The sequence below is a fragment of the Cyanistes caeruleus genome, chromosome 5, assembly GCF_971803275.1.
Source record: "Cyanistes caeruleus chromosome 5, bCyaCae1.hap1.1, whole genome shotgun sequence".
NCBI classification, from domain to species: Eukaryota; Metazoa; Chordata; class Aves; order Passeriformes; family Paridae; genus Cyanistes; species Cyanistes caeruleus.
Genome location: NC_141705.1, coordinates 25,854,915 through 25,868,897, shown reverse-complemented (window position 1 = coordinate 25,868,897; position 13,983 = coordinate 25,854,915). Strand labels below are relative to the sequence as shown.

General features: G+C 39.0%; 1 protein-coding gene across 8 annotated transcripts in view; it reads left to right on the top strand.

Moving 5' to 3' along the window:
- TEC (tec protein tyrosine kinase) overlaps window positions 1–12,521 on the top strand; it is a 61,459-nt gene extending 48,938 nt beyond the window's left edge. For 7 of the 8 annotated variants that reach the window (XM_086889520.1, XM_086889521.1, XM_086889522.1 and 4 more), the window contains 14 exons: window positions 498–626; window positions 2,012–2,052; window positions 2,503–2,684; window positions 3,612–3,677; window positions 5,435–5,489; window positions 5,653–5,732; window positions 6,264–6,397; window positions 7,192–7,266; window positions 8,049–8,220; window positions 8,383–8,599; window positions 9,133–9,197; window positions 10,119–10,237; window positions 10,575–10,732; window positions 11,413–12,521. In XM_086889520.1, coding sequence (XP_086745646.1) covers window positions 498–626; window positions 2,012–2,052; window positions 2,503–2,684; window positions 3,612–3,677; window positions 5,435–5,489; window positions 5,653–5,732; window positions 6,264–6,397; window positions 7,192–7,266; window positions 8,049–8,220; window positions 8,383–8,599; window positions 9,133–9,197; window positions 10,119–10,237; window positions 10,575–10,732; window positions 11,413–11,490 — 1,571 coding nt within the window. In that variant the 3' untranslated portion in view covers window positions 11,491–12,521. The remainder of the gene's footprint in view (window positions 1–497; window positions 627–2,011; window positions 2,053–2,502; window positions 2,685–3,611; window positions 3,678–5,434; window positions 5,490–5,652; window positions 5,733–6,263; window positions 6,398–7,191; window positions 7,267–8,048; window positions 8,221–8,382; window positions 8,600–9,132; window positions 9,198–10,118; window positions 10,238–10,574; window positions 10,733–11,412) is intronic. The other variant, XM_023925259.2, reaches the window with a different exon arrangement.
- The last annotated feature ends 1,462 nt before the right edge of the window (window positions 12,522–13,983 follow it).

Below are 13,983 nucleotides of genomic sequence, written 5' to 3'. Positions count from 1 at the left end.
GGTCAGAGGGCCAGGAGTGATTTCTGAAATACAGCAAGCCCATAGCATAGGGGGGTAAGGAGCCTTCCAGGCCAAAATGATGAATTGTGCCACAGAGTAGAGATAAATACCAGTTGTCTTTCCCTCCAGAACACTGTTTGTAGATGAATTTGAGTCACTTGCAACAGTACCAAAGGAGGAAGCTCCAAAGCCTAAACAACTGCCTGCCTGATTCCAGGGGTGCAGTCTCCTTTCATTGATGTACCAAACCCATGCTAGGATAGTTGGTATAGAGGAGGAGTATGGCACACCCTTCTGGAATAAAGTTATTACCCTCAATATATCCTTTATGATTGTTGTATCACCTCCATGTGAACTTGCAAGAAGAGAAGCTGTGCTAATGGAAGGGCAAGCAAAGATTATGCCTCATATCAAAGATACTCTAATATGTATTAAAAATTACCCTCTTGCAGATTTTTTTTTGTATCTTTCAATATATTTTCTTTTTCTTCTTGTAGAAATAAAAAATAACAGCAATATAATGGTAAAATATCATCCTAAATTCTGGACAGAGGGAATTTATCAATGCTGCAGACAGACAGAAAAATTAGCACCTGGCTGTGAAAAATATAGTCTTTTTGAAAATAGTAAGTACATATGTTTTCTTAAGTTCTTCTGACATATTTTTCTGCTTTTTTATGTGATTCTGTCATCACACCTGAATGCCCTGGGTATGAGGCAAATTTATAGAGCAGAGTCAATCATTGATATTGTGCCTAAAGTAAGTCAAAATTCATTATCAAATATTCTGTAAAAAATAGAAAAGCCAGTAGAATATCCTTGCAAAAAATGTTTAGAGAAATCTGAAAGGAATTATTGGAGTTGCTGAATTTTATTTTTTTTTCCTCCTGTTTGAAACTTATTTGACCAAGTGTTTATCTCAGATTGAGGATAAAACCTTATGGTTAAAAGGACTCAGCTGCAAATCTTGCCAGCTCTTCAGTTATTTATTAAAACCTCTGCATGTCAATGTGAAAGAATAATAACTGCATTGCATTCAGTGCTACTACACCAAGCTAAAAATGATACAAGAAGGTTTAATGTATGTACAGAGGTGTACATACTGGACTGAATTTCCTCAGAGGTTTGTAAACATTCCTGTGCTGAGCCTGGATGAGCTGTGACTTCTGTAGGCAGCATCTTCCAGCATCCAGATTGCAGGTACTGCTGTGGTGCTGCAATATTGTCCAGCAAGGGATCTAGTAGTAATTATTCAGTCCTCCATTTAAGGAAAATTCTGTAGTAGGGAAAGAAATTGAGCCATTGCTTATCTCCCAGTTAAATCTGTGTCAACCAGTGATTTCTTATGCCTGCACAAGCAATCAGGGGGACCTGACCTGGGGATTTAGTTGCATTAGAAGACTTGAGAATAAACAGGGGCTTGTGGCTGATCTGAATCAGCAAGATGAAAAGCATGGCCTATAGCTCAACCTTTTAAATGTGTGAAAAAAAAGCAGGAGAAAAAGTGCAGGAGAAAATTCATTTTGGCTCTGAGAGATGTAACAAGAAAATACATGCAGCTGTTACGCATTATTTAGAAAAGCAAGGGTCAGGGGCTTATTTTTTTAAAAAAGGCAGATGTTAATACTAACAGGCTTTTAGACCATCATGATGACAAGAGCACTGCTTCATTTTCTTACGCCTTTCTTATCTCTGTCCCTTTTTTATTTCTCATAAAATTCTGCATCTGAGGTCTGGTTCAGAGCTCTCTGTGGCATGCTCTGGTGTGGCATAGATGTTGCCAAATCTGTGATCAGTGTAGCCTGCCAGCTGATTTAGGATGTTTTTGCAAGAATATTTAATACTTTTTCCTATAACTTAATTGGAGTTGCCTTTGCTTTCTGAATTTCTAAGCCGTACTGAAGGCTTGTTAAGATATTCAAGCCTAATCTGAAATTTAAACCCTTTATTTTGTTTTAAAATTTATAGCTAAATTAATAAGCATAAATCCTCTCCTGTGCTTTGTTTCTAGATGTAATGAGATTGTCCTCTTCAGTGCCAGAAAAAAGTGCGGTAGGTAGAATACTTAAAATATTGAATAGATAATTACTGCTTTTTGGAAAAGTACTTTCATTTCCCAAAATACTTGCTGTATCCTGGAGCAAAGGTCTATTTCTGTATACATCAATGGGCATCATGCTCTATCTCAGGGTGAAAAAAAATCCCACTGAAATTTAGCTGCCTCTGTTGGCTGTATCTGTAATGCTGGTGGAAGATGCGGGCAAAAAGCAAATACCAGCTTTGCTCTTCACTGGCAGCTGCAGGGCTGCAGCACAGATCATCCCCATGGATGGCACCTGTGTGGTTGGCTGCCACAGACCCCAGATGCCCCCCAGGCCGCCACTAGCCCAGGACTAGCCCAGCTTTTGCCTCCAGGATGCACTGGTGTGAGGGTAAGGGTGAATGGGGTGGAAAGATGGAGCAGCGTGGGATGATAATTTAATAATGTTGTGTTGTTTTCAGCGAAGGCCTCCACCACCTGTTCCTCCAGTTGAAGAAAATGGGAATGAAGAGGAGGAGATAGTGGTAGCAATGTATGACTTCGAACCTACAGAGCACCATGATTTAAGATTAGAGAAAGGTGAAGAATATACAGTGATTGAAAAGAACGACATTCATTGGTGGAAGGCGAGAGACAAATATGGGTAAAAATGGGTTCCTTATTTTTTGTTATAATGTTCATAACTCTATTTCAGTTTTCTATTTTCGTAGAAGCTTATGTTGCCTATGTGTCAACACAACTACATTAGGCCCAGGCACTGAAATTTCATCCATATATTCTCATGCAGAAACCAATTTTTAAAAGTTTTGTACTTGATAGATTGTGGGACCCAAGTGCAAAGACAGTTGCAGAACTGGAAGTCTTTCCAATTATGTTTACTTTCCAATTTCATAGTTCCCCAATTAAAGCACCAGCCATCCTTTAAAACCTCACTAGACCGGTAAAGCATTCCTACATCCCTGGGGAACATCTCATTAGGGAGCAATATGGTTAACATTTAGCTCAGCAGGCTCCAACTTCCAGACTTGAATAATCATCATTTTATTTAATAGCTGGATCATTAGGGACTATCTTTGAATAAGTTGAGAGAGAATTGCAGTGAGATGCTGTAATGACTACAACTTCACATTCCCTGTATTAGAATTCTCCCTGCGGTTTCAAAGATGAAAGTTTTCATATTTCAATATTTATCAGGTTCCTGTTGCCATATGTTATGAGTAATTGTGAATTATCAGGCTATGTCAGGCTCCACACGTATTTCCCGTGTTTGACTGGGGCTTCTGAGTGCCGAAGAGTGTCAGAGCAACAGAGGGTTTTTTTACTCTCCTTCACCCCTTCTGCAGGTTTTCTTGGGCACTTCTGCTGCCCATGACACTTTTCCAGGGGTGCTGAAAGTTAATGTGGAAATGCTGGTGCAGAAAAGTAGTTTCTTAATAATCAGTAGCAGAGTGGAATGGTCAGTAATTAAAAAATTACTTCAAGAGACCTCTGGTAATTAGCAGAATGAAACAGCTGTCCTCTAGGCATGCAATTTTACATGTTTTCAATGATATATTCTATATTTTCTTAGAAAACAAGGATATATTCCAAGCAACTATGTAACAGGAAAGAAGTCCAACAACCTTGATCAATATGAGTAAGTGAATGTTTGAATTAAAATTTGGAATATCATAAAATGAAACCTATGCTTGAAGAATGACAATGTATTTTTAGCATTTTAAAAGCAACTGTTCACATATGGTAGCACCTAGAGGTTAAACTTGAACAGCTGAAGAGGCATGTATTTTTTCAGGTTCTCCTTATTGATTATGTTGGGATTTTTAATGTAGGGTCAAGTCAGCAAGACAGCCATCAGGCTTGTAGTATTTAGGCTATCATGGTTAAAGCAAAAAAAAAACCCTCTTAATTGTCTGATAGAAAATAGGGAAACTTCAAAGGAAATTTACCCATTTTAAATGTACTAAATGTTTTAATAGTAAAGTGACATATTCATCCAAAGTTGGTAGCAGTGAACAGTAGAGGAGAAAACACTGGAAATAAACATAAAAGATTGGGTATTTTGGAAGCTCTGTTTTTCAAGAAAATATGTAATTTGATGCATTTCAGGCTTCAGTGTATGCATGTAACCTAACAGCTATAAATGTCTGGCTTTTTTTTTGGCTTTTTTTTTTTTTTCTTTTAATGCTTTTTCCAGTTGATGTTTAATTAGGGAGTACTTATTTAAGAACATCAGGGTAAAATTTAACACGATAGTCTCCAAACCTGTTCTTGATACTCAAACATCATTATAGGATAAACTGTTGTGCCTGAGAACTTAGGACATACTTCATGACTTTTAGATAAAATGAAGCTGTAGGAAAATAATAAAAACCAATTTTCAAAGCTACATTAGTAACTCCAGAATTTTTCTCTCAGCTACATATGGCTCCTACTTGCTGTGTTTTGACAGAAGGCAGAATTTCATCTGGGATTTTGCCCTTAGCTTGACTAGAGGCAATTCTTTGTTGCTTTCTTATCTTAGAAACTTGTTAAGAGCTCTGCTCAGCTCTGGGCTGGGCTGCAGGGCTAACAGAAAGGGAAGGAAGGAGCTGGACTGCCTTATCTGGTCCAGCCACTTTGTGCTTTTACCACCTTGGGGCCAAAATTCTGAATCTCTGTGCAGTCCAGGGAGCATTACTCCAGGTCATGTACCAACTACAAGAAACCACTATCTCCAGAACAGACAGAATCTGATTAAAGGCTGCTGTGCCACTTCCCTGAATGGTTACTGAAATAACAGCATAGCTCAAAACAACTGCACCACACCATTTGCAAACTGCCTGGTTTTCCTTTTCTTATTGTTCTCTGTGACTGGCTGACATGCCCATGCTTCTGTAGCTGCTTTAACCTGCCCATGCAGCACAGAGCTCAGAGATGTGTAGGCATGACAATTCATAGTTTCAGCCTCCCCTTTTCAAGGTGGGTCCTCCCTAGGAGCCCACAGGTATGGAGATACTGAATAACAGAGCAGGCTGACAGCCAGCTGCACGGGTGGTTTGACCAGTGTGCAGGCAGCTGCTTCCCCAGGGCTGCCAGCCTTCCCCTTGGGCTGCTCTGCACAGCAACTACTGCCATCAGCCTGGACGTGTTTGACAAGTGTTTTTCCAAAAACTTACATCAGTTCCCTGAGTTTTATGGGCTTTTGTGGGATCTTCCTGGATTTGTTTCAGGGCTTTTTGGTGGGATAACCAAACAGTGTAGTAGAGACTGATTTTTGCACGTTATCAAAGATTCAATTTTTGATCTTTACTACCATGAAATTATTTAATCTCTAGTTTCATAATACTTTGCTTAAATCATTTTAGCTAAATTATGCACCTTGGGGTAGTTTTATTTACTGATGTTGTGTTGCAGGTGGTACAGCCGAAACCTGAACAGAAGCAAGGCAGAGCAGCTCCTCAGAAATGAGGTGAGCACATCAGCCTTGCAGTATCAACTGTGAAATTCACTTTAAATAGCTGCAGTAGTTAAAGCAAAGGCTTATTTTGGCAAATGCATATCCTGGAACCAAGTGAAAGAATCATGCAGCTTAAAACCAGTAGCACAAAACTGATAATGTGCTTGTGTTTTAGGATAAAGAAGGTGGTTTTGTGGTGAGAGACTCCAGTCAGCCTGGCCTGTATACTGTTTCTCTTTATACAAAATTTGGAGGGTGAGTTTCTATGGCTTCTCTGCGCAGCTTGTCTTGTCTGAATCTGGTTGTATCTCTATCCAAAATCATTGGCTGTGGGAAAGCCAGGACAATAGTAAAAAAAGAAGCAAGGGCTGCTGTGATAGAAAAGATGGGTGACTAAGACAAACTTGTCCACTCCATGGTTAGGTCCATTTGGTTTAATCCAGTGTAGACTTTAACCTCCACCCGAAGGAGGAGGTTTTGCTTTCCCACCCCATTTGGTCTCTTCTCTCCTGAATTTATGTCTGCATGTGTGAGCTGGACTGGGGAGCTCACTGGGCTGAAAATTAACCTTTTCTGGGTTAATCTTCCACTTGGTTTGAGCAGTGAGATAAAGGCAGTTTGCCAGTGCTTAGGATGTTTGATATTCAAGCTGCTCCCAAAGTGTGTGGTACTGGGCACCTGTGCTGGCCTTTCAGTTTACTTTTCCTTGTCAATCTGCTCCTCTCAAAAAATTCACAACAAATGACATGATGTTATTGCTAATGGTTATTGTTACTATTTTCCCAGGGAAGGTTCATCAGGAATAAGACACTACCATATAAAAGAAACAGTGACGTCACCAAAACAGTACTACCTCGCAGAAAAACATCTCTTTAACTCCATTCCAGAAATAATTGAATATCACAGCCATAATGCAGCAGGTAGATGGATTGGATTTTTCTATCACTTGAAAAAGAGTTTGAGACATTTTGATGATTTAATGAAATTTTTGGGAGGTTTTGTTGATCCCTCCCTTGCAGGGATGCTATGAAACACTGCAGTTCCACATTATTTCAATTTAGAAAATAATTTGAAAGATTATATATATATATATAGAATGTATAAAATGTTACTGTCTCCAGAGTAACAGAAGAACAGATGTATCAAGTCAGGACAAATTCTTCACTTAGCTCCACATAGTGCTTCTCTCAGCTGTCTGTAACCCTAAGCACATGGATAGGAATGGTCCTTTCCCAGACTCTCCAAGCCCTAGCTTTTTACCTGCTGGTCACTGCCACTTGAAATGATCTAACCTTCCCATACAGCAAAAAGCTGAGGAAAACAGTAATGTGTTGTTTAGAAAATCCTTACTCCAGTTCAGATGCATAGATGATGGCTGCTGCTGGTCTCTGCCCACTGTATGATGGAATGGGGAGAGTACAGGAATTGGGTTCAAGGCACAGATACTAATGCTTTTTTTTTCCAGTTGTGGTCTGTGCATAAATCTCGCTCATGAGCTGTAGTTTCCAGATCTTTACATCAAACTCAGACGGCCCAGCATTTCCTGATGACACTGTGGAAAATACACCCCAAAAACATACTCCCACTTCTCATTTATTGTAACTGATTTTTCTACTTATTCTTAATGGGAGTCTGCAGTGAGCGAGAGGCTGGGTTGCTGCCTGGTGCTGTTTCAGAAATAAGCTGTGTCTCTTGAATTATCATTGAACCTCAGGTCTCGTTACCAGGCTGCGTTACCCAGTGACCCCAAAGAAGACGACAGCACCAACAACAGCAGGATTCAGCTATGGTGATTTCCTGTTATGTTCATCTACACATATTCTAATGATTTTATGCATGCTAAGATGCTACAAAACTTTCTAAAAGTTTTGAAAAGATCTGATTCTGTTCTGTGACTGGCTATATGAACTTATGCTGGTCCAGTCTGTACTTTCAAGACTCTTGCACAGAGTTTCAGCATGCAGAGGCACCATGGCTGGTGGTGTGCCAGGGTGTGGTGTGTGGTGCCAGGGACAATATTGAGGAGAGGCAGAATGTGCCACTGGTGCTCCAGAGGAATTTGGTGTTTTCCTCCATGCTTTCTGTCATGGATATCTTGAGCTGTGCCTTACTAGAGAGCTGTGCCTTTGGTTGCTTCATCAGTCACCAGAGTTCTGACTCAAACCATGACCCTTTGATCTAAGTTGAGAGTTTACTTTTTTAAAATATAAATTTGGAATAGCCATTTTTCAAGCATGGCATACCAGGTGATGTGAGCAACTTTTATGCATCAGCACAACTTTCTTTGGTGGCTTTTTGTTGAAATCAAATCTGATATTATCAGTATGTAATTACTGGCCTCAGGAAAGTATGAATTTTGACTTCTGTGTTAGTCAGGAGTTGTTTAAAGGTCACATCTACCTAAAAGTTTGTTTTGTGGTGTATAGAAGTGTTCAGTTTTCAAGTTAATTTTGAGACATTTTCTGCCTAAATTCCTTAGTTTGCTACTAGTCCAGTTTCCCTTTCCTCTTTCTTATCCTCTACCAGCTCAGTAGGTTCCTTAACTGTTGGTTAATTTGTTTTGTTTTATAGAGAAATGGGAAATCAATCCCTCAGAACTGACATTCATGAGAGAGCTGGGGAGCGGTCTGTTCGGCGTGGTGCGCCTTGGGAAGTGGAGGGCACAGTACAAAGTGGCCATCAAGGCAATTCGGGAAGGAGCCATGTATGAAGAGGACTTCATTGAAGAAGCTAAAGTAATGATGTGAGTTGCGTGCTTGGCACTTTGATTTCCAGTTCTAGGCCTCTGATGCTGTGTAGTGATTATAAATAAATGCAGGGGGAGGTGGTATTTCTGCAGTTTTGTGTGCTGGAGGACTAGCACTGGGTGGAGGAAGTAATAACGACATGATCTCAATCTTTTCAGGAAGCTAACACATCCTAAACTAGTTCAGCTGTATGGTGTGTGCACACAACAGAGGCCCATTTACATCGTGACAGAGTTCATGGAGCACGGCTGCCTTCTCAATTACCTGAGACAAAAACGGGGAGTTTTGAGTAAAGACACTCTGCTTACTATGTGCCAAGATGTATGTGAGGGAATGGAGTACCTGGAGAGAAACAGCTTTATCCACAGAGACCTGGTAACATCCTGTTAGGCACTACACTCTTCTTTGAAATTGTTATTTTTGAATGTAGCTATCCTTTTTGAAATGGCCTCTTTGTTTACAACTGCTTCTGTTCTTGAAGAAAAATGGGTGGATGAAGTTGGCTCTTTATGGTCTAATCAAATCTCTAAAACTGCTCAGTACAGAAAATCATGACAGGCTTTTCTCTCCCAAGAAAATGGAATAAAATCTCTCTGAAATTTTTATAAATAGTAGTAATTTGTGCTGATATAATAGCCTATCTTCATTCTGCGTTGGTGCCATTTTCACCACATAATTCCTTGAGATGATAATTTTTTTCTTGTGATCTTTTACATGATAGTGTAGTTGTGAAAACAGTGCTGTTAAGAGGAGATGCACATGTACTTTTTGTAATGAGGATACACCACTGAACTTGGTAAATGGGTTAACTTGCTAAGCAATGAATACAAAGACCTGATAAGATTGCTGTAATTTGTCTGCAAGAGACTCCCAAGCTTTTCATCCAGCTTTGACCATTCCCCTTGCAGGCTGCCAGGAACTGCTTGGTGAGCGACTCAGGAGTGGTCAAAGTTTCGGATTTTGGAATGACAAGGTATGTGTGAGTGTGCAAAGGTATTTATGGAGATTTGATAAAATTCACCTAACCCTTGTATAACTTTGCTCAAAGGCATCACAGACCAAAGGAAATTGCATATAAAAATGATCTTTATTGACCTCTCTAGGAAACAGCCTTTGATGGGGTTGGTTTTGCCTTTTTCTTTTCTTTTCTAGTGCCTTTGATGCTTGCATGTTCTGTTTCCTTACTAATTTAAAAAAAGACAGAACTTGTATTTCAGAGAGCAGAGCTGCTGCAGAGATAATAGTTAGTCTGTATTTTGGTACATAGATGTTAGAAAGAGGCTCTTCAGTGAGTCTGGGATTCTCTTGGGGTAGATGGTTCAGAGCTGTGCAATCTGAAGGGCTGGGAGTTGCTGAGATCTGGAGGGGAGTTAATTTCCTGCCCTTGTTAGCACCTGCACGAGTGATGTGTTGGTGAGGCAGTGGTGGGAGCAGCTCTTCCAAGAAAGGTGTCAAAGCACTGTGGTTTGACTTTTGCCACATCTTTGTTTTGCTAAGCTTTTATGTCCCCTGACAACTGAACTCAGACCAGCTGGTAAAAAACAGAACATGAATTTTCTGTTTTTCCCTCATTTTCTCTCATAATAGTGACGTCCAACTTGCAGGTGGCCTAAACCTGTGTTGTAGAGCTAATAAATCACAAGAAAGGACTCTGGGATAATATGAAAAGTGAACAGAGTCGTAGCTGAAGCTGTAGTACTGCCTATTTTTATTGTGTGATGCTAACGCCTGTGGCCATTAGGTGGCAATATGAGCTTCTAATATTCCAGTCAGAATCTAAATTAAAATTTGCGGGTTTGGAGGCTGACAGAAGGATATTATGTCTGTATTTTTGTGTGTGTGTGTGTGGTTTTTTTTGTTGTTTCTTTGTTTTTCTTTGTTTTTTTTTTTTTAGGTATGTCCTTGATGACCAATACACAAGTTCTTCAGGGGCTAAGTTTCCTGTGAAATGGTGCCCCCCAGAAGTCTTTAATTACAGCCGATTCAGCAGCAAGTCAGATGTCTGGTCGTTCGGTAAGATACTCATCATGGAAAGAAAGTGTATTTTTCATATTTTATCAATAGCAGTTAAGCTCTGGTTGCTGGGAAGGATTCAGACATCTGAGAAGAAGCTCGGAGAAACCATCTGTCATGGTTTTATTAGTGATAAAGTTCCACATTTAGTTCTGTTATTCATTAAAACCCATGCTACTAGAATAAAATATTTTCAGTGATGACGTGTGCAAAAAGTGTCTGGAGTATGGATCTCAGACTATTTATCTATCAGAAAGCTTGAGTCCATGGCTCAAAATAAACACATGTTTAAGAAGCTAATTTTTTTCTTTTTTTTTTTTTTTTTTTTCCCCCCCAGGTGTTTTAATGTGGGAAGTATATACAGAAGGAAAAATGCCCTTTGAAAAAAGCTCCAACTATGAAGTGGTAACAATGGTTAGCCAAGGACATCGCTTGTATCGGCCCAAACTGGCCTGTAAGCAGATGTATGAAATGATGATGATGTGCTGGCAGGAGGTATATATCTATGCACTTATTTTAATTATTTTTGCTTGGAATTGAAATAAAGGTTGATCTAGAAACAGCAGTTATCTTCTCTAGAGCAGCATTCTGAGTGCATCCAGATCTTTCAGCTAATCATGTGCCTGTTCTTAAGACGATGATCTCTGGTTTGCAGCTGAACTAGAGCTGTGTAAAATAAAATATTGAAGAAATTTCTATGAAATAAATGAACTGTCAGATTAAGTATGTGAAAGCGTTTAGTAACATGATTAAATCATTCCTCATTTCAGAGGTCAGAAAATAAAGTTGATATTAAAAGAGGCATCAGAGAATGACACCCAAAATTCTTAGGAGGATGAACAACTTGCATGAAGAAAGATTGGAACAGTTCATTGGGGACTGGAGGGAATGGGGAAGAGAAATAAAAAAACTGTAAAAGTATGTAAAATAATTAATTATATGAAAAGTGTATTCCAGCAACACCTCTTTATGCATTTTTCAAAGCATAAAATAAAGGTGTTGCTTACAGAAATTAAGTGACACATCCCAAAATCCAGTCAAGGAAATATTTTTTATTTCATACCTAATGAAATGCTGAATTCCTCGTGAAAGAATGATGATATGATAGTAATTTATCAAAATCAACACAAGTTTATTGATTTCTGATCACAGCTGAGCATGTTTTTTATTTTTAGAAACCAGAGGAACGCCCAACTTTTGAAGAGTTGCTTCATGCAATCATTGACATTGCAGAGAGTGAAGATGCTTTTTGAAAAAAGGCAGCAGCACAACCAGAGGAAATGAGGCACTTCCCAGGGATATGTGGCTTCACAGTTTCTTTTTACAAGCTTGGTCCTGTAAGCTGTTGGATGCTGCTAAACAATGTGGGGAACCTGTAATATCTGATGCACTCCAGAACAAGGAGAGTTTGACATGATGTTGGGAAATGAGCAGAGTATCTTCAGTAATACTGGCAATCTCTATATTTTCTCTGAAAAGTCAGCATTGCATAGCTGTAAAATTGAGCTTTTTATGGAGGGAGAAAATGTCACCAGAGGCCAGGAGCCTCATTTGCATTTAGTGTGTTGGGTTCATGTACATACAGTCCACATTTTTGGGTTTCTCTTTACATGGGCAGTAGCATTAGTAGCGATTTGCTTGCTTAAAAACGGAAGGTATCTATAAATGGCTTTTTACTGACACTGAAATGTTTCCCGAGATTCTCCAGAAACATTACTTTCCTTGGCTGATGGGTGTTTATTAAGAAGACAAAATGTACCTCTTTTGTTTGCCCATGGTTATTTTTTACCAGCACAGCCCTCAGTTGTGCATACACTCTAAAAGCCCTGCTTCATGACCTGTGGTATGCCTGCATTCATTGCAGGCTTGGTTTACCAGAGACCTCCCATGCTTAGTCTTCATGTTACTAATGAAAAATAAGTCCAAGATTCAGCACAACTGGCTGTCAGTGAACCATAGTACCATGTTTTGGATTAATTATAAAATAATTTATATGCTGTATGTACTGTAAATATATAAATTGAATGCATTTATTTATATAAAATGGTGGTGGGGGAGTTTGTCTTGAAATAGTCAAGTACAAATTTGTCCTTCCTTCACTTAAACACAGAATTATATGCAGGGGGCTGTAAATGAAAGAAATTCTTGAGTGTGTTTAAAAAGGGCTCACGTTTCTGTCTGTTGTCTGTACATACAGTGATCTCAACTTTCTGTTCACAACATGTGAACATTGTACGGCATGTGTGTGTAAATAAACTGAATGTTAACTGCTGTTTGGAACCAACTAATTTGTAGCCTATAATTTACTGTCAATGCATCATCATAAGTCAAACCAATTGTTCACATGAATATGGCATTATGGTAGTGCATATAAATATATGGATATATAGATATATACACTCTGTGGATACATACACTCTCTCTCTCACTCTGTTTATATATATATATGGTAGAATGAATACTTATTTAAATTAATTTGGCTATGATGAAATGTCCAGCATTACCTGAACTCTCCCTGGAAGTTACATGCCCTATCCCCTCTGCTGGAGGCTAAAATCTCCACAGTCTTACAGAAGCCCACTTCAGTTAACCTAACTTTGTAGCAGTGCATTTGAGGAGTATTTGTACTCCTGGTTCACTGTAGTCACCTTCTAAGTAGCTCTATTAAATGTTATAATTTTCTGTTGTTACTTGTGCTGTCGTGCCATGTGTAATAGCAAATTGTGCCAAAAGTTGTTTTTGCAGGTAGTCAGAGAGAAGTATGGTGAAGTTTATTGCCAGTGATATTAAGGACAACCATAGCTAGCTTAATACATTCCATCATTCTTGCATTTGAGTATTTCAGCAATCAGTTTTAGGGATGTTTACGTCCCCACACTGCTTTACTTAATGTTTGCCTTTACGTGCAAAAGGAGGAAGCCTCCTCTTTCTTGGAAGAAGTGCTTTCCTTTTCTCATGCTATTCTTTTGAAAAGCTACAGACTGCCAGAAGTGGTCCAAATACCTATTTCCTTAATGAAAAAGTCTCAGAAGATTATTCTAACCATGCAAACCAACCTGTTAAATTGTTGAGTCCGAAACCACTCTCTAATTATTACCAACAGCAAATATTGTTAAAAGGGAAAATCTAGGGGTTCTAGTCTACCTTGTAGAAAAAGTAGTGGAAAAAGCAATGTGAAACATTTAAGGTAAGCCAAGCACATCTTTCCTTCCCTAACTACTGTTTTGAGCCCCACTTTCTCTTAAGATCCTCCAAAGTATGGTGTTGCTAACGCTTTCAACAACATGTCATGTCTTAAGTAGTGTTTCCCTTAAAACCCAAATGAAGTTTAGGAAATCATAGGACTAACTGCTTGCAATGAACCCTAACCTATTTCTTTGCAATAATTAAATATTTTTTATTATTTTGTATCATAAAACACAGCCTGTGTGAACTTTCAGCAGCAGTTTTCTCAGTGGGGTGGGTGCTTTGAATCTGACCCTTTCACCTGCCTCTTCTCAGTACCTAAAGATAATTTCTGCTTACTTGGTATTGGGCTTTATACTTAGGATGTCAGGAACTCTGAGGCACCCAGTTTCTAGATGAATTCATTTTAATTTTAGAAAGAATCAGAACACCTATGGAGGCAGATGTGTTGCTGGCTCTCCTGATGTTTTCAAAGGTAGGTTGAAATGCTTATTACCATCCTTTATATTTATTATATCATCCTTTCTTCTGGATGAGCTCACTCACCCTTAAGCAACTTC